The following is a 20,351-nucleotide window of genomic DNA, read 5'->3' on the forward strand; positions in this document are numbered from 1 at the left end:
GAAAGCTCAGTGTATGAAATTTAAAGCAGCTCATGCTGTCACTTTTGCTGACACTTAAATGGGCCATGAAAAATGAACACAGAATTTCTTCTCTTATAAATTGTTATAAATTACCTTTTCTTTCAGTGTAGCGACTCTTTCCGTGAGATCACTGATGGCTGTTTTCTGCTCAACGTTCTCCACTTCATACAGACTGCATTTCTTTAAGGCTTCATTCAGCTTAGCATTAAAAGTAATAGTTCGTGTGATAGAAATACATAGAATTCTATTAAAATTGTGATGTTACCAGTTATAGTATTGAGTTTACACAACAGTGAAGTTTATACTTTTAAATTCATAACCAAAAACTTAATCACCCCACTAAAATGTAAATATTTTCATGCAAAGCTGTGTTGGGTCTAAGAAATTCTTACACCAAACTTTAAGAATGAACAAAATTAAATTACTTAACTTACTTAATTGTACTTACTTACAAAATTAAATTTCTTAACAAACTTAACTAAATAAACAAAACTATAAAGACAAAGTACAAACTTTCAGACTGGGAAAACAGCAATAATTCTGTTGGGACACAAATCGAAAGTTATGGTTAAAGCTCATCAGTTCTAATAAGTGAAGTAGTAACTATAATTTTAGCTTACTTTTTGCTCAACATGCACAAACTTCTCCCCGAGCTCTTTGTTCAGAATATCCTTTTCTTGAAGCTGCTTCCTCAAAGTTTCAACTTGTTCCAGCTTTTCTGTTGTGCTTGCCAGTTTTTGTTCTCTTTCTCCAAGTGAATTTTCAAGGAAACTATTTCTGTCACTCAATCTGAAAAGAAAATACATATTTAGACATGTTGAAAACAAAGCTTGCATTAAGTTTTCTAAGCTTACTAACCTCAAACAAAGAGAACCATTATTTTTACACTGTCCACTTAAACTTTGAAGTACAAAAATAACACAACTGGAAATAGAAACATGAGCCAAGTAATTGTTTTTATGAGAAAAAAAGTGTTTTGAGAGACTATATGCCTAACCAGAATTTGAAGTTTAAAGCAGAGAAAGCCAATGGTGCGTGGTGTTGTAAAGAACCTTGGTTTTACCCTTTAAGCTGCTCATTCAAGCCAGAGATTAGAATCTGATGCTTTTCCACATCTCGCATTTGTTGGTTGCGCAATTGGGTGAGTTGAGTTTGCAAACGCTCATTTTCATTCTGCAAAAAAGCAATGATGAAGAGCATTATCACAACCAGAGAAGCATGAGAGAGCTTCACTTCACTTTGTTCACACAGCCTTTTGGAGGTTTCAAACACAGCACAAATCTCTCCTACTCTAGTCAGATCCACTGCACCAATTCAAAAATAAAACCACCAAAAGAAAAAAAAAAATCGTACAACAGCAACCAACAACCAAAAGCAAAACACATCCAGAATCAACAGCAAGTAGGACAAATGTGGCAAACTTGTCACCATTCATGAACAGAAGGCGGCATTTTGGAGGAGACAGAACACACCTGCACTGCCCTCAACAGCTGCCCTTCTTCCTCAACACCAAACGTTACCTGTATTGAAAGGCTTTGTTACAAGAGTCTCAATAATTAATGTAAGCTTGTCTCTCATCTTAAAACCAGTCATTCTTTTTTATACACGTGCAACTTAACAGATAAAGAACTGTGAGTAATGCACCAAGAGTATGAGTACAACATCAGTTGTGTCACTTAAGTGAAAATATGGTTCCCAAATTACCACAGTAATTTGTCAGTCAGGCAATACTAAAAATAACTTTTCCTTTTAAAAGAACTCTACTGTTCTTTGTGGGGCCTTCAGTGAATGGTTTTAAAATATAACTGTCTAGATCATATCTGGAGTTTAGATTGCATGTGTATTCATTTATATAAAATTATGGATCATTTTTATATAAGCAGTTTCTTCTCTAAAAATGTGTACATATATATAAAAAATTAAATTTAAAAAATTTTAAAAATTTAATACACTCTTACAGAAAAGAAACTTAAGCGATATAAGGAGTGGGAAATTCAAACGAGTCATAACCAAATCTAATTGTGGACTTTCTGGCAAAGACTTCACAAAGAATTATGAAAATCATGTTGTCTTTTTACTAAGTTTCTAGAACAAATAAAGCTTAATCCTAATCATAATTCTCCACATGCTGAACAAAAGCAACAGTCTTCAGCCTCAAAGCATAATACAGGATGTGCAAACTCTCTGAGAACATAATTAATGAGCGTAAATTGGATTTCAGCCATTTTTTGTCAGCTGCCAATTGATGGGTTTAGCTTACTGTAGGCTGTGATATAAAGAACATAAACTCGGAATGATTCTCTTGCATCATGAGAGTTACACAACTCCAAAGCTCACCTGGAGAGCCTCCATTCTACCTTGAAGCTGAAATCTGTCTTCCAAATCCTGACAACGCTCTTCCAGAAAAAGTATTTGTTCCTGCAGTTGGTTTCTTTCCAATTCCAGCTCTTCAACCACACTCCGTAAACCTACTCAGGTCAAAGAAGGAAAATTCTTTCAAGAGAAGTCCACCAAAATTCCCAAAGTCTAGAAATGGCTGCAGCTCTTTATTCAAAGTTCTCATCAGTGTTGGGCACAAACAAATCTCACCTATTTTCTAGTGGGAATGCCTGAGGCTCTACATCCCCAAAATTTAGATGGCAAAAGTACCCTTAACACAGTTGGAAAACCAAAATAAGTTGCAGAGCTCATGAACTCAGAGGACCTAGCAGATAAATTCAAATATTGAGCCACCACTATTGTGGCTCAGCCAGTAGTGTGGCTCACGTTACATTAACCACAAGTTGATCAGGTGCTTGCAGGATCACACCTTAAGTAATTATTAATAAACTGGTCTGGACTGACAATTTGTAAGTGAGCCCATTCCATCCTAACAATAAGAGGTATTTGCAATCTTTACCATTAATATAAAATCATCAGCATTAAAAACTGAGAATTGTATTTTTAAATTAAGCAGCAATGGAACGGAATTCTGGTTTGCAACATAACTGTGATATAAACTGGAAACACATTCACAGGAGCAACTCATAACTTAAAAGAAACACATGATCTTGCCACATGGGATATTTGATGGGCATCAAAGCTCATCCAATTCCAGTGCTCAGCCATACTGATGCTGTACTTGTGAGCCAGAACTAGGCAGTTCATCCAGCACGCACATGCTTGGAAATGAAAAGGAAGAAAACAAAAGCCAAAAAAATCCAACAGAGATTAGAATACACCACAAATGGGCTGTTAGCTGAATTTGAAAACAAAAATAGACACAAAACGCAGATGCTGTGTGCATGCTTTCATCAACTGTCTAGTCGCTATCACACCTGCATTGGGTGAAGGGTACTCTGGCCACCAACCTCCCATGTTTTCTCCTTCAGCTGAGTCAGTGCTATCCAAGGTGACATTCAGTTCTTGGAAGCATTGTTTGCCATCGAAGGGGAATTCTTCCTACACACAAAACATGAGAAGGAAGCTTAACTTAAAGAAGGAAGCAAGCAGGGGTAAGATAATTCAGCTACTAAAACCACAGTTTCAATCCAAAATCCCAAAACTCAGCACTGATTCAGGCACTTAAATGCAAGTATGTGGGATTGCTGTGAACTAGAGAGGCCTGCCCAGCTTCCAGATATTATTTCCAGAAAAGCCAAGTCTCCCACAGGTTCTTTAAGACACCTGCAAGCTTTTAAAATCACCCTTGGCTATCTGAGAAGCTAATGGAAAACAATGTTTGGATATCTTAATTAATGCCCTGATTTCTGAAGTTGAGTCCTCTGAAGCATCAGTTAACTAATTATCTTCTTCCAACAGTCTGTTAATGGGACAATGACATCCTAATTCTTAAAAAAGTTACCATTTTTTCATGCAAGGTACACCACCACCTACCTAGAAGTCCACCTGAATGAAGTGGCACTAATTATTCAGTAAAGTTCCACCAGCAAAGAGATTTGTAAAGATTTTATAGGAGCTAAAAACAGCCTTAACATCTGAAGCATGCACATGGCTTCAGGCATGGGAATTAGTCCAGAGAGAACCTTGTGATTTTTCAGTGGAAAGGAGTAAGAGGTGTGAGAATTTCTCATATTCTTGCTCTGAACATGACCATTAAATTTACCAATGTTTTCAGTTCCAACCTCTGTTCCTAAGCTCCTAATGTTTTAAAGACTAAAGCACCACATGAATAACAGTACTTTCCACAGTTTTGTTAACAGACAGGTAAAAATAAACTCACATCTCTTTGAACCTACCTGCAGCTTCCTGCTGGTCTGACTGCCTTTCCTTCTTGCCTGCTGCAGCCTGCCCACTCCTTGAACTGTGGCCAGTTCCTCCTCCAGCTCCTGCTGCCCTGAGACTATGGCTGGATCGGAGCAGCCAGGAAAGAACCAGTCATCCTCAATCAGTTTTGTGCCACAGGAAAGCATTTACATTTATATCAGACACTACTACATGAAAAGAGACCAGGGACAGGGTGAAGTCCCTACAAATGACTGACAGGAACAAGATTAAAGATTAAAATCCACTGTGTTCACCTTGTGATTTCCCTCCAACATTGCTATGCAGAACATAACATAAAGTCTGAGTATCTCACTAAGAAGAAGCAAATCAAAGTCTAACTTCACTTCTTCATCAGCTCTAAAGGAAGACTTTATACAGGAGGGTGGAAAGGGTGAGGTTATACCATGCTAAGAAGGAAAGCCAATCAATTAAAATGCCAAATTACATCTCAATTCAATTTACCAGGTTCAAATATATCTAATTTGTATGATAAAAACCACAGCTTTTTCAGCTGATGACTTTTTAATCTCAACAATCACATCCATTTTTATAAAAACTTGAATTTTAGTACAAGCTCTAAAGCCAGATCATTTGAGGAAGTCACAAGCACATGTTATACTGGCATCAAACCATCTTATCATAAATTAGTAACATCATTCTTTTCAGGACAAATACAGATACAGAATCACTAGTAAATAAACACACTGACTAAACTGAGAATATGAAAGCTTAGGTATGCATCCTGTTCATTGTTAGAAATGATTTGTCATCTGAAGTGCATTCCCATCTGTTTTGTGATACAACAAAACACATTTGGGGTAAAGATTAGGAAACAACACATTCCATGCAAAGCAGACACAACAGCACAGCCAGGGAAAGGGAGGGCAAGTACAGGTGGCTCCATATTTTAATTGAAAGTTACATTAATTGGATAATTAGGAATTTGGCCTTCAGTTTAACCACATGAATCCACAGTTGTCCTCACAGCACACAAAACTCAGAGAATTTATGTCGATGCATCTGCAAGGTCAACACTAGGAACGATTTGGAGATTCAGCCCTACAAGAAATACCTTCCTTTCATTTGAGTTGGCCAAGGATTACTTACACCACAGATCTCCTTAACTCACAATTCTGTAGCACCTGCTAGATTAAAATTCTTCCTGTAATATTCCAAAATTACACTCCTAATGTCTTGACAGAAAAGATTAGTGGGGAAAAAAACTAAAGAAAAAAACAATGACCCTTTTCAAGTGGGATTGATAAATTGGATTATACTTCTGATTTCAATTACACTTTGGCTTCTTACACTGTCAGTTCATAAGTGTTTTAAACACCCTTGTGTATTTTCTGGATTTTACACTTTTTTTTATCATTCTACCTACTTTTTCAAGGCTGTAAAATTAAATACCAAATTTTGATCACAGGTCTTAAACCTCTGTTGACAGGAACTGCCAGTTAAGGGGTTCAAAGAATAAAATCTATTCTAGGTAAAAATTTAACCCCTCTTCTGACACTCTAATATAGGAACCCAACATATTTAGGTTCCTAAATATCTAATGATGAAAAAAACAATGAAATTACAACTGTCACAAGAATAATGGAAGGACAGAAACTGGAGCTTTAGAATGATTTAGCACACTCAGAAGTGATAAAACACTTACAGTTAAACTGAGCATTGCTTTAAGAACAATTAGTAAGTAAATACATTTTCTAATGTTTTATAGCAGCTTAGGAAGCTTTTCATTTGCAATTATCTAAGATAAAAACCTGAAAAACTTCCCAGAACACCTTTTTTCAGATATGCTCTGCATATAACAAATGATGTGTCTGTACTTCCCTGAGTCACTACTGATGCTACATATTACTTACACATGGCTTAAAATATTGGCAGCTAATATTAATGCATGCAAGTTCAGCAATGTATGGGAAGGAACATTATTTTTTTTTAATACTACTGAATTTCAGATAGTAGTAAGAACTAATTTGATTCTTACTTAGTCACAACCACTTGTGGCAAGCCAAGAAATTAGTCTCTAGATAAAACATAAATATGGAGTCAGCTGTTACTAGAGTGAAAAAATGAAGATGATTTCATTAATATAAAAGAAGAAAACAGGTAGTGCAAGGCAGGAGAAACTCGAGTTAAAACCCAGAAGTTGTTACACACATTGCTAAAATCCACAAACCATCAATGGCAAACCTTGCAAGGTACTGTTGGCAATTTTCTCCACAAGAAGCAAGAGCAGGAGAAATCAGCAACAGCACATTGCAGGGAGCCATTGCTGCAGGAACCTGCATGCACAAAACTGATGGGAAACTGCTCTCCCTGGCTGCCCAGATCGCAGTGAGGGTAGGAGTGGAGGGGGAAGGGACGCTCAGGGCTCACCAGGTGGAACGGCAGGAAAAAAGGAACAGAAAGATCATGCTACTCCCAAGGGGAAAAAAAAATGCAAAATTAAACCTGGACTGAGGCAGAGGAAATTTCACAAGTGTTATTAATATTGCATGTGGCTCTGTGGCCAGCACAGATGTGCCAACAGGTAGATTTGATGGAGGGGTATTATTCCCTTTCAATAGCAAAGCATAAATCCTTCAAACAGAAGAGACGTGATCTTTAAAACATTTCTGTGCTTACACACTGAACTTTCAAATGGATCATGGAAATGAAAAACAATTCAGCTGCAGATTGAAAAGAGAAGGCTCAAATTAACTAACAGGATTAATTATGATGGGAGGTCCTGTGCATTAAAACCTGCCATTATTCCCCATGCTAGGGGGGACAAAAATGGCAATTTAGTTCAGATGGCATGGAAAGAGCAGTAAAAGCTATCTAAAATTTAACCAGACTTTCATAAGTTTTAATAGAAGCTACTTCAGTTTCTCATCAGCTGATTAATTAATAATTTAGCAAGCTCTAAAACCTGACATTACTTGAAATGCTATTTTCTATAGGTAATTTGATATTTTTAACCACCTCCAAGCCACTGCCAGTGAGCATTATTCAGTTGGTCTATACAAGTGGCACCTACTAACAGATCACTAAATATCCTAAACAGAATTAATCAGAAGTTTCCTAAAGAGAAACTCCAAGTCAGGCACATTTTGCTTAAGCACCACCTCCATTCCTCTAATTCAAACCAACACTATAGTCCCCCACACTTTCACCAGTTCTCTATGCAGGCAGCTTTAATATTTCAATGGGGAACTATTTATCATTGATAATTTTTTTTTATCATTTTTATCATTTATCATATGCACACAATAAGCCTGTCAAGCAGTCTTACAAAGCAGCAGCTCAAATGGCAAACAAACAGCACATCTACTTAATAAAAATTATATAAAACAAGATGAATATATGAAAAACAAACTCGAGGGAACAGGAAAAAGCAGAAATTGCACACTTCAGCAATTTCACTAACTATACATATTTTATGACTACAGAAATGAGTCATGGTGGTGTGCTATCAATTTGTTCTGAAGCACAACAGACACACACAGATCTATAAAAACAGGATTGTTGGCCTGGAAATAAAATAATTCACCTTCTCTCTCCTCCTCAATCTGAGCCATTCTCAAGGCCATGGCAGATTTCTCTTCTCGGACTTGATCCCGGGACTCCTCTGATTCTGGGACAGTTTCCTGCCATTCCAAGAGATGACTCTGCAGTTCATCCACACTGCCTGACTCACTGGCCTAACAAGAGAAATTCTGTATTAAAATAAATTTACCACACCTCTCTGCAAATGTAAATACGTTGTAAGTTGGCAAACCAACATAATTCATCATTTAACTTAAATAAAAATCTATGAAATTGGTAAATGCAGATTGTAGATATTGTAGACTATGTGAAAAACAAGTCCTATGAATTCATAAAGTATTAAAAATATTTTGCCTACAAAATAACAGCCACACTTTGATGACTCAGATTAAACATAACTAAATGAACAGCAAACTGCTTGGAAAAATGTAATTTAAAGTGTGTGCAAAGTAGGTAGAAATCAATCTTTTTGAGTAATTCAAAACCTGTCATCGTGTTCTCCAACTGAACAGCCACTGACAATTCCATCTATCAATAAATTAATTCTCAGCTCCAAAATCCAGCTGACACACTTTTCAAAGTCTAATTAGCACCATTAATCAATAACTCATGCAAATCAATTTTCAAGTCAACCTGTGAAGCTGCTCTCTTTGTAACTTGGTCAAGATCAGCCTGCAGCTTCCTCTGCTGCTCTTCATAGAGCTCGAGCTTTTTCAGCAGTTCTGCTACAAAAACAACAAATTTGGTTAATGAGGACACAAATAATTTATTTTTATTTCTTTACTTTGGATCATCTGCAAAAGATTTTCTGTTACCATTCTGAGTTCCAATCTCATGCAATGACTGAAGTTTTGACTGTAATTCTTCATTTTCAACTTCTAATTCTGACACACGATTGCTTAAGGCAGATACATCATTGTTTTTTGATGAAAACTGAAAGAAAATACAGTTATGGGGGTTTAAAACACAGCAAATCACAGCAAAGTCCTTTTTTTTTTTTCATATTCTTTAGTAGTATGTATAATAGTTGTTTTTCTAATATTTAAAGTGCAATACAGCAGCTCTCTCTAACAAATTTACTCCTGAATGCTGGTAACACAATTTGTACTATTTTTTATTTAAACTACATCTTGTATCAACACTTTATGTCCATTCCATTTTCATACCTTAATTCAGGTTTGAATAAAATTAAAAATAATTTACCTTACAGTAAACTATCTTAATATTCTATTTATGCCACAGTTGACTTTCTCCCAATCAAAACTCCAAGCACATTAGTTGGAGAAAGACACACAGCCTTAAACACAAAGCTACACATACATTTTTCAGTTCATCCTCCAGCTGTTTGATCCTTGATTTAGACCAAGCCTTCATTTTCAAAAACTTGGCTTCAGATTTGCTGGCCTCTTCTGTTTTCAATTTCACTTGGACTAAGAAACAAGAAGCAGGAATTATTTTAAACTGTAGACAGATTATTAATACAAACCTTGTGTGTAATTCCTTTAGCAACCGGAAGTTACACACACAAGACAACATTTACAGAAAAACATAAGACTTGGACACAGTGACAAATTTACAGCTTGTGATTATCTAGGTAATCCTCTAACCCTCATTACTATAGTACTTGATCCCTTTAATTACTGTGGCAATAACATTCCATCAAGTTTCATGTAGTTCTAATTGCACTAAGTATGAAATTGGCTCAAAAGACATTGAAGTCTGGGGCAAAGAAACCTTTAATACTGTCAGTGACAACTGTTTAAATAGGATACCTTCCAATTCTTCCATCTTCTCTTTGGTTATAGATTCCAGATCTTTGACTTCTTTGGAGTTACTCAGTCCACCAGCACTCAACTCTGCCACTTGTTTCTGAAGCTGAACCAGGGCCTGGTCTTTCTCTTGCAGCTCAGTTTCATGTTTCTCTTGAATTTCATGCAGTTCAGCATTGTATTTCGCCTTAACTTTTGTCATTTCAAGCTCATGTTTCTCCATCATGTCTTTTAATTGGGCTCTCATTACATGTTTCTCAGCATCCAGTTTAGACTGGAGGTTTTCTTTTTCAGACAGCAGGCGTTTCAGGTTGTCATTGTTCTCCTGTTAAAAGAAAAAAACAGCACAAAAAACATTTATCATTTCAATGCAAAGTATTTTCCGACCATTGTCAAACATTATATCTGTACTCCTACTCATGGCACTTCTTACTTTCAATTGCTGGTCCTTGGCATCCAGCTCCTTTTGCAAGACATCAATCACCTGTGTCCTTCCCAGCATGACTTCTTCCTTTTCATGGAGCTTCTGTTTCAAAGCCTTTAGCAGCTACCAAAAATAAAAAGTTAAATAATCCAGCAATCTACAAAAGACTTATTTTTATTCTCCCAACCAGACACTTGAACTGTGTCACAGAGTTTAGTAATTACATGACTCCCAATTCAGGCTGCTGAGTTTCCAGAGCAACATACCTGTTCTAGGTCAGCACTTGCATCAGATTTAGCAGCTAATCTAAAAAGCTCCTGCTCATGTTTTTCTCTCTGTGCTTCCAGCTCCTTTTCCTTTTCCTGGATAATATTTTGAAACACACGTATCTAGAACCAAAAAGAAAATAAATATGAAACCAGCCAACAAACTATTGTAAAACCACACTGAACTGTCTAACTAAAGGTACAGAAAGATAGTGGATTCCAAATTAACTCTGAATTTTGCTTCCAGTAACATTAAATACATTAATTAGTCACTTATGTTCATTCCTAGCAAGTTTCTAACAACTAAGCCCAAACGGCATCCTCCTCCTCAAACATTTGTATTCTACTTTTCCCAAGAACTGGACATAACTTTTGGAATCCTGCATTTACTTACATTTTCCATGTATTTAGCTTCTTTTCCTTGGAAATGTTCTCTTTCCTTGCTTTGAATGTTTTTCAGACTCTCGATCTGCTCCTGGAACAAGCTGCATTTTTCCTCACTGTCTCCCACCTTCTTGGTGAGGTTCTGCACCAGGATCTCCATGCTTTGCAGGGATGACTCTTTAGCTGCCAGCTGGTTCTTTACAATGCAAACCAAAAGACAATTAGCAGAAAAATGATACAGCAATCATGAAGCCTCTCCCTGGTAAGAACAAAATAAGCAAGTAAATATATATAAATTAAGATAGTCAGTAAAGAATTTTTATTCATATGAATTAACTGTATTTCAGTGAGGGACTGACTACATTTCATATCAAATTCATTGGTTCCTTGAAAGCTCTACAGAGATTTTATAACTGAGCTGCTAACATACCTTCAATTCCTCATTGGGCAGGAATATTTCATTGGCAGCATCACTGGATCCACAGGCCACCTGCAAATCCCTGATGTAAGCATCCCTTTCAGCCAGCCTCTTCTCCTTCTCTGCCAGCATGGCATCCATGTCAGCCCCACGGCCGCGCTGCGCCTCCAGCTCAGCATCCTGGGGTGAAAAGGCAGAATTGCTTGTGCTCTGTGCTTCCACCTCCAGCACAGAATGGTCTGCATCATTTCCTTACTGCCTGAGTTAAGAGTACTCCAAAAATTACAATCAGATATACAACTGGTTCTGTTTGAAATGTAATCATTATTTACTGAACTTTTCCCTCAAACTCTGCAGCATTCCCATTCCTGCCACCATCCCCAGGGAAGTTATGTCCAAAAAACACCACAACATGAAATCTGCCCTTGCCTACATTTTCTCCTGTTGTGACTTATTTTTTCAATGAGTAAAACTGAAGCAAAGCAGTACTTTTGTTCAAAATGCAAGATTTAAATACAACATTGACCCACAGAGCTCATCTTCATGTATCCTTCTCCATTCATCCAGGATTCCCTGCTCACTGAGGGCACAATGACAGAATTCCCACTGCCCTTGCTGAGGCTGTAACATAACAATTCCTCAACAGAAAACTCCCAGAATGGCTCTTCAGTAGCACAGAATTAAATATCTACTTAAATAAACATATTCAAACATAATCCTACACCACAAAGGTAAGAAGTCATGTCACACAAAACACCACCTTTTTCTGTAACTCTTCATTTTTTTGTGTGATCTGGGATTCCAGCTCTTCAATTCTCCTTCTCAGCACTAATATTTTCCCTCTATTTGCTGCAGCATTTTCCTGGTCTCCATCTTTTGATGCCTGCAAAAACAGGAAGGTTTGTATTCCATGAACAGGTAACTCCTGGATTCTGTACCTCTACTTAGTCTGATAATATGGATGAAAAAAGCAGACTTTACTCACAGACCCTGTTTCAGTTCTCTTCTATATTTCATATTCCATGTAGAAGCTGGTACAGAATTTCTATTAAGCTTATAAAAGTCTTTGTATTAAAATTATTCATGATAATTACTGCTAAAAAGTGGACTGGAAGGAGATTAACTTTCTCCAGCAATTGAAACTCAGATAATCTGGCAAGTGTAGTCCATATGTACCAGAGGGAAAACAGGACTACTGGGGGAAAAATGTAAATTCAACCATTCCTAAGCATGTCTTTAAACAGAATTTCCCCAGCTGTAATTGCTGTTTTATAGAAATTATCTGCCATTACAAGAAACCAATTGCTAAGCATGTTTTGTCAGCCAAAAAAAGATCAGAAGAATAAATAGTTACTGCACATTTTTACGGAAAACTAGAGACTGTAACAAACTGATTGTTACCTTTCCCTTCCAGCACAGCTTTAATGTACAAATTTCCCTGAAAAACTGAAGCCTCACTAAAGTTATTTTAGAAGCTATAATGTCCTACTCTGAACAAATACAAGTCTACTTGCACAACTGTGTTACTCCAAACAGATCTGAGACTCTCTTGTTAACAGTAAAACACCTGTCACTTTCCAGCATTTAATTTACATTTTGCTAGTAAGGAGAGTTACACATTTCCTAAGGAACAAGACAGGTTTTGTTTTTATTTCTTCTCCAAAACTTATCTGCCTGATTTATATGTGTCAAAACTTAGAGGCGCTAATAGGATGAAGGATTGAGAAATTTTTACTAAAACAATTCGAAGGGAATGTGCAATTTTCTGGACTTCTACTGACAAATAAAAGAATTAAATAGAAACACAGATGAACTGACAGCACCCGCTCAGTCTACCTTGATCCTAACCTGACTCAGCTCAAAATCGGAATTTCCCCATTGAGTCCAGCATGGAAAACATCCCACAGCACCCTGGAAATTGTATCTGCTTCCAAATATGAGAACACCTTACCTTTTTTGGTTCTGCTTTGGCCTCTAAGCCTCCTGCCACTGGTAACTGCTTCTTCAGTTCTTCCAGCTGCGAGGTTAATGATGCAACCTTGGCTTTGTTCTGCAGCTTCAGCTTGGAAATTTTGGCATCAGCAGATTCCTTCTCCTCCTACAAACATCAAAGTCAGGACAGACTAAATTAGCTACATGGACAACTGCCTCCTTCAATTCTTCCATTAAAAAAAAATGAAAGAGGGAGAAATCTGAAGTGATTAACAAAAAATATCTTCCCTGAAGAGACATTCCAATGTTTCATTTTCATTCTTTAAATATTCTTTATCTAAACTTTCTGCACATGATGATTATTACCGTATGGAATTCAAAACCTTATTATATAAATTTCCCTTTTTTTTTTCACAGCAATAGAAATTCTAGGCTTGACTTCATAATGAGAAGAATTATCTTTTCATAAAAAAACAGGAATTATTTCTTCATAAAAATACAAGAATTTTTTTCATAAAAAAACAAGAATTATTTTATCATAAAAAATACAAATATTTTTTCATTAAAAAATATAAAATACATTACCAAATGCAAAAAGACAGACACGTTCATGAAAGTGTAAAAGCTTTTTTTTTTTTTTTTTGAGAACTCAATATACAATGAGTTTTAAAACATGCAGTATTTTAACACTTGGCTGTTCACATCCACAGATAAAAAGGGCAGAAAGAAATCTCTCCTAGGAAGAGATCAACCTTTATGACTTTTTCTAAAAGAGTAACAAGCCCCCAAAAAAGCCTTCAAGATATTAGATATAAATTCCTTCTAGCTCAGTCCTGGGACAGAACACACGCTGGGAACAAGCAGCAATGTCCAGAGCCCAGAACAGCTCCTAGTGACCATCCCAGAGCTGCTGTAACAGACCAGAATCTTGCAAAACATGACAAAAAGGACTGAAGGGGGATTTTCACAATGGTTATGACATGAACACGTGCTCAGTACCTTCAGCTGAAGATCTTTGCTCCGCAGCTCAGCATCCTTCTCCCTGACAAGCTCCTTGAGCTGTGCCAGCAGCTGCTCGGTGCTCGTCAGCTGCTCCGTCAGATCCGTCACCGCCGCGCTCCCCACGTCCCCGGAGCCCGCAGCCTGCAGAGACAGGGAATGCTCAGCCTGGGGACATCCAGGGTGCCCCCCTAAAGCCCTAAAGTGCAGGCACACTGCACTGCCCCTCACATGCCTGCGCCTTGTGTCCCACTTCACTACAACAGCCAGCAATGCTAAAGCTTCCATGGGTCATATATACTTACAGCAGGCTGGTTTTAGCAGGCCACATGGAATTCTAAACGTTATGAGCTGCCTTAGCAAGCTTGGCTTGAAATGCAGCAAAACCACCCAAGCATTCTAGGTATGAACACCTGAACTTCCTCATTCCCTTGATTTGTGTTGTGACAGCCAGCAGTGCTGCTAAATAAAATAAATACCCATAAAATATTGATATTGAATCTACTCTACCCAAAGATACCCTGAGGATGGAGCTTATGTAACTCCTACAGATGTTTTCCTAAGGCAGGATAAGCAGAGTGGGGACAGGCACAACAGCTGTGGAAGGCACAGAGATTAAACATCAAGGAGATAAGAAACCAGGACACAACCTGACTCTTAGAGCCCTAGAACTGTCATGGTAAAACCAGTCAAACAACTGCTTTATAAAAGAGAAAATACATATAGTTAGTGTATAAAAAATGAAATATTCTCTGTGTCAGAGAGTCTATAAAGGATATTAATAGTAATTCAGTACTTACTGCTGTTTTGGAAGGAGAATCATCTCCACTACCCCATTTCCACATAGTTCCACGATGGCTACAGAAAAATAAATGAAATAATACCTCTGTCAGTATCAGAGACTCCAATAACTGTAATTAATTCATACTTCTGTGTACCTCATTGTGAAATGCTTGAGAGTGATTTGCTCAGTTGTGACAGCACCTCTGATCTCCACTATAGCACCAGTTGTGGAGAAATAACACTTCTCATTATGTACAAAATATGCATAACGTGCCTTTTCTAAAGACTGCCAGTCAGTAAAATGCCAATACTTCCAAAAATAATCCAGAGAAGTCTTTAAAGAGTAAATGCTATGGAGTATTATTCTGCACAGCTGCCTCTCCAACATATAAATAGAAGACACAAACCACATATAGTTTGCTAATATTTAACCTGACCTTAAACACTGCCTGTCCCTGCAGGAAAGCAGGGATTACATCGACACAGATTTCTAAAAAAATCACACATTAAGGCTAAAACCATTAAATAACATCAAACTGCTTGAATTGCTGTGACTGCTGCTTATCTGAAAAGCACAACCAGCACTGCACCTGCTCAGCAATTGTCACTCTCAATTAGCAACACCCAGAGGAAAGTCAAGTGTCCTTCCCATTCTTATTAGAGACTTGTGAACCATACATGCACAGAGCAGGCCTGAGTGTGGAAAGCAGGTCATAGTGAGCACCAGCACACAGCTTATCTCTGAAAGAATGCAGCCTGATAGCAGGGGCTGCCTTCAAAGCAGTTCACCACTCCAAAGCTTAACCAGGAGCCACAGACTGCAACCCACATCACCTACAACTCCAGACTGGATCCTCCTAAGGATCTCTCTTAAATCAAATTAAAATCAAACAAGCCATGGATGTGGGGATGGGAATTGCAGAACCTGTAAGTAAACCTCTCCTCTCACAACTACTGCAGAGCTGTAACACCAAAGCTGTTCCCAGTGAAAAGCTCACTGCCAGGCACACCAAAGGGTTACCCCAGCTACAGAGAGGCCAGAATGACTCACTACATGGAACACGGTGGGGCATTTGTAAATATTTCAGCTCATTCCCAGCTCTGACTGACAGAATCATTTTGCTGGTCTCACCTGCCAGCATTTCCACCCAAATACCTCAACTGCTCCTTCCTAGTGTTTTTTTATTTACATCAGTGACACCAACCACTGACAAGTTTTCCAAATCAAGTTGGGAAACAAAACTGATCAGGCTCTTCCTACCCAGCATGAAATCAACCAAGGATGGGTTTTGCTTTTTTTCTGGGGTACAGAAAAATTAAAGCCACAATCTTTAGTTAAAGCTGCAATCCCTCAACTCTTGAACTCTTTTAGTTAAAGCTGCAATCCCTCAACTCTTTATCTTCCACAACTTCCACAAGACACAACAGATGCTGCTTAATTTTACAAAACAACTTTCTCTTAATGCTCAAAACTACAACTGAGGTTTCAGCTCTGATCACAACAGAATGTTACCAAAAAGAAAAGCCCCAGTGGCAGCTTTGCCTTCCTAAATCATCCCCTACCAGCTGCAGCCAAATCCAGCTAAAAAAAAAACCCTAATCTCACATTATTCATCTGGGCACTTTCCAGCCTCCTCAGTGCCCTGAGTCAGAGAGCACAGGGCCCAGCACCAGGGGCACATGACAGATTTGGGCAGCAGCTCATTCCAGCCCTCCCTACTGAGGAAGGTGATGGAGTCCCCTCCCTCCTCCCTGCCACAGGCCTACAGCACAAAAACAAACTGTGTAATAGCTCAGCTAAACCTAATATTATTTTAAACGCATTGTCCGAAACAATTTGGTGTTGGCAACATATCTGCTGAAAGAAAACCATTTTTATTTGTTTTCTCCTAGTAACTGCTCACTTTTGCTTTTACCCACCAAGATGCTGGTTCTTTTGCAGAACAAATGAAATTTGTTTTCAGGAGATCTGTGCCACATATGAACTAAAAGCTCCTGGCCAAAATCTGCACGAACATACAACACACAGCACAAACTGAAGCAGTGTTAAGCAAACCACACACAAACACGCCCTGTAAAATACATTGAGACATCATATAGCCATTACTTGCACCTGTTATAAACACGATCTCTTAGTCACACTGACCACATTTAAATGTTAATCTGAATTGTTACTTATTTTCAATACTAAAGATATTATAGATAAATATTTTTAATACAAGGGAAGCACTATTTTGTATGAGTGACCCAGTGGAGAAACCGCAGATCAGAGCAGTGCAGGTGCACGAGGGGCGTAGAGAACTCCAAGGAGTCATTTCCACCCTTTGCCACATTTCCACCCTTTCCCACATTCCCAGCCCCTCCTGCCCGGCTCCATCAGCGCCCGGCAATGGGAGTGAGCGACCCCCCCGCCTCCGCCGCCTTCCCCCTCAGGGCTTCCGCGGGGCGGGCTCGCACCGGCCGAGGCCCGGGCAGGCCTGCCGGCGCAGGGCAGGGGTTTTACCGTGGCCGCGATGTCCGCACTCACCTGCGGGGCGGCGGAGGGGCGGCCGCGGCCCCCGAGCCCGCCGAGCCCCCTCAGCCCCGACGCGGCCCCGTCGCCGCCGCCTCTGCGGCCCCGAGCCCCGGCCCCGCCCGGCGGGAGCGGCCCCGCCCCCTGGCAGCGCCCCCTGGCGGCGCGGAGGAGCGCCCGCCTCCCTCACGGCGCTGCGGGCCGGAGGCCGCCGGAGCTCCCCGAATTCCCAAACTTTTTTCCCATTTTTCCTGAGGAGGCGGGGAGCTACAAGCCAGACATGCTTCTCCCTACACATTGCCACGTATTTATTAACTGCTCAGCTGTGCCCGCGCCTCACCACCACCCTCACAGGAGATAATTTCTTCCTGATGTCTACTCCAAACTCGCCTTCCTTCAATTTAAAGCCCTTACCCCAAGGCCTTTGTTCCAGCTTAGACTCTCCTTTAGTTTGTTACATTTAGACATGAGCAATGCCAAAGTCTCCAGTAAAATTCCACCAGCTCAGTACATTGCAGTGTATAATGTAATTAAGAGACATTTATAAACAAAACATTTTCATACTAGAAAAACTGGCTGCTGTAATATTAGGAAAGGGAGTTTTCATAACAATAGTTGTATTGATCTCACTGTCAGGGAGAGGAATGGATTGAAAATCCTTTTTCTAAGCAGAAAAAAAAAGAAAACCACCTCCAGCTTGCTGTAGGGTAAAAGATGCAGGTACAAAAGGAAGCTGTGCTTCATATCTGACAGCGGCAGCATTGATATTCTGCATTTTGTAATCTTTTAGATAGCCCTTTTATCTGTGTGCAAACTACAGATTTCTAGAGATATCTGGCACTGGGTTCTGGGCTACAGCCCCACCACTCCCCAGACAAGCATCACTTCATCCCACAGAACAGAGAATAAACCTCAACTCACAGGATCCTACAGCATTACCATGGCTGGGAGCAGGAAAGAAGAAACCCATCAGACTTTAAAAGTCATTTGATTTCAAGATGTGGCTGTGTCATTTTAATCTCTTTAATCTTTTCCTGGTGCAACACTCTTAACATTGTTCCTATCAGATGTGAGCTAAACGGTGACACTGTGCATGTTCTCACCCAAGCCCTGAGCATTAAGGAACATGACACATGATGATGATGGGTGCCTGAAGATCCCTGCAAGACTTTAGAATCTCTGGAAATAGGAGTCTGAGATGGAGTGAACTCCAGAACCACAGGTTTGCATGTGGCACAGAGCCCTCCTTGGAGAATGCTCTGGAGAATAAGGTTTCTGTGGTTTGCAGCAGTCTCCAAAACCAATTCCATTGTGAATCTGACCACAACATCCATCCTCTCAACCTGTACCCTTCGGGATTTTATCCCCATCCTGCAGTGTCTCCATAGCTTTTTTCCAAACCTGCCCCACAGCATCATCTCTGAATACCTGTGACAGAGGAGAAAACAGCAGCGCAGCTGCTGCACTCCCATCCCTACCTACCAAAATGGTGTGAGGGGATGGTTTGAATTGTTTGAATTGAATTGAATCAGGCACCAAACCAACCCTGTGCAGTGAGGAATGGTGGAGCTGTCATTCCTGAGCAGCACTAGTGTGCCATGAATAACTCAGCTGGACTCACAAGGTGCTGGGCTATGGGTTCAGAAACATCTAAATCAATTCAAGACTGCTTATCCCTTACATCCCTTACATAGAACCAACACTGGATCGCATGCAGAGATTTCCTTGTCTGGGAGGGGAACTTTGCTCCAAACCCTTTTGTTTTTATTCATTCCACTTAGGAGGAAGAAACTACAAGTATTTTTAATTTGCCCTTTCCTAGGCTCCAGGACAGTTTTCCCTATGCTGTAAGTTGTCCTACCCATAAAAATAATATCATCTACTGGTCTTCATTTTATCCCAATGTATAAATTATTCTTGGAAAGGTAGGAGGGGAGATGACAACACACTTCTTTTGGAGATCTCACAGCCAATCAGTCGCTCCCTTCTCCCCCTCCAAAATGCAGGATGGTGTTAGCACTGTGCTGATAGTGCAATATTCACCTTGTGTGGAGTCAGAAAGTGCAGGGTGTTTGTTTCTGCCTCAGTAAACATGGGGATCTCACAGACAAGGCTTTCTTGGATGTTTAGGCCCAGCCAAACCCCCCTGCTGTGATGCCAGCTTAGGACTGACTGTATTTACCAGTGAGATCCAAGCCCTTGGAGACACACAGAGATTCAGACACATTAAACTCTCTTCCAGCTGGAGGAACACCACTGTAGTTCACTGCATTTAATATTCATATTTCAGCAGTATCCAGATGCCCCAGTTAGTGCAACAGTGAGGTACTTAATGTGCAGCTCTCTGCTGGGACTATTGTGTTATCTTAGCTACTCCTTTTTACGAAATAAAGCTGCTGACTGGTCAGCCTCCTCATTCCTCTCACACCAAAAAGCTGTGGGAGAAAACTGCTTGCTCTGCCTGTCAGTTTTTTCCCATGAATCTGCTTCTTTTCACAATTTCCTGCATCCTGAAATAACATGGGGACATCCCACGTCATTTTGAGAAAGGTAAAACTAGAGAAGGATTTCACACAGGATAAAGCCAAATTCTTCTCAACCAGGTGTATCAGCCCCACATTCCTACCAGTACCAGGAGGCTCCCAAGCTCTCTCCATGCCCAAGTTCAAGGCAAAGGACACTTGGTTACCACAGTGAGGACTTGGAGCAGGAATTCATGCTCAAAACAGACCACAAGAATGAATTGCCTGCTGCTGAAGCTTCCATTTGTTACCTTCTCCTTCTTGTTCCTATATAACTTGTGTGTGCCCCCCAAAAAAGAGACTGCTGGTTATGAGAAGTACATGTAGGGAAGGGTATTCTTGGATGATCAGATGATCATTAGTACATAAATGATGTGTAGTGGCACAAAAAGCACATTCAAAGGAGAGAGTTTTGGTCATGCCACTAATGCAGAACAGAGCAAACCACTCAGATAATGGCAAAATAAAACCAAAGAAACTCTAACAACAGTGACAAGTTACCCAGCACTCACTGC

General features: G+C 39.6%; 1 protein-coding gene across 1 annotated transcript in view; it reads right to left on the reverse strand.

Moving 5' to 3' along the window:
• The window catches only part of LOC131558708 (golgin subfamily B member 1-like), a 34,809-nt gene extending 17,391 nt beyond the window's left edge, over nucleotides 1–17,418 (reverse strand). Inside the window, exons 1-21 of the mRNA XM_058806683.1 lie at nucleotides 17,330–17,418; nucleotides 14,820–14,877; nucleotides 14,020–14,163; nucleotides 13,040–13,186; nucleotides 11,849–11,971; nucleotides 11,101–11,268; nucleotides 10,681–10,866; nucleotides 10,287–10,409; nucleotides 10,030–10,143; nucleotides 9,600–9,921; nucleotides 9,148–9,257; nucleotides 8,643–8,760; nucleotides 8,461–8,552; nucleotides 7,832–7,982; nucleotides 4,260–4,369; nucleotides 3,339–3,462; nucleotides 2,359–2,489; nucleotides 1,494–1,541; nucleotides 1,085–1,194; nucleotides 642–810; nucleotides 115–219 (exon numbers count right to left, since the gene is read on the reverse strand). Coding sequence (XP_058662666.1) covers nucleotides 115–219; nucleotides 642–810; nucleotides 1,085–1,194; nucleotides 1,494–1,541; nucleotides 2,359–2,489; nucleotides 3,339–3,462; nucleotides 4,260–4,369; nucleotides 7,832–7,982; nucleotides 8,461–8,552; nucleotides 8,643–8,760; nucleotides 9,148–9,257; nucleotides 9,600–9,921; nucleotides 10,030–10,143; nucleotides 10,287–10,409; nucleotides 10,681–10,866; nucleotides 11,101–11,268; nucleotides 11,849–11,971; nucleotides 13,040–13,186; nucleotides 14,020–14,163; nucleotides 14,820–14,864 — 2,640 coding nt within the window. The 5' untranslated portion in view covers nucleotides 14,865–14,877; nucleotides 17,330–17,418. The remainder of the gene's footprint in view (nucleotides 1–114; nucleotides 220–641; nucleotides 811–1,084; nucleotides 1,195–1,493; nucleotides 1,542–2,358; nucleotides 2,490–3,338; nucleotides 3,463–4,259; nucleotides 4,370–7,831; nucleotides 7,983–8,460; nucleotides 8,553–8,642; nucleotides 8,761–9,147; nucleotides 9,258–9,599; nucleotides 9,922–10,029; nucleotides 10,144–10,286; nucleotides 10,410–10,680; nucleotides 10,867–11,100; nucleotides 11,269–11,848; nucleotides 11,972–13,039; nucleotides 13,187–14,019; nucleotides 14,164–14,819; nucleotides 14,878–17,329) is intronic.
• Between the last annotated feature and the right edge of the window lie 2,933 nt (nucleotides 17,419–20,351).

The sequence above is a fragment of the Ammospiza caudacuta genome, chromosome 6, assembly GCF_027887145.1.
Source record: "Ammospiza caudacuta isolate bAmmCau1 chromosome 6, bAmmCau1.pri, whole genome shotgun sequence".
Lineage (NCBI taxonomy): Eukaryota > Metazoa > Chordata > Aves > Passeriformes > Passerellidae > Ammospiza > Ammospiza caudacuta.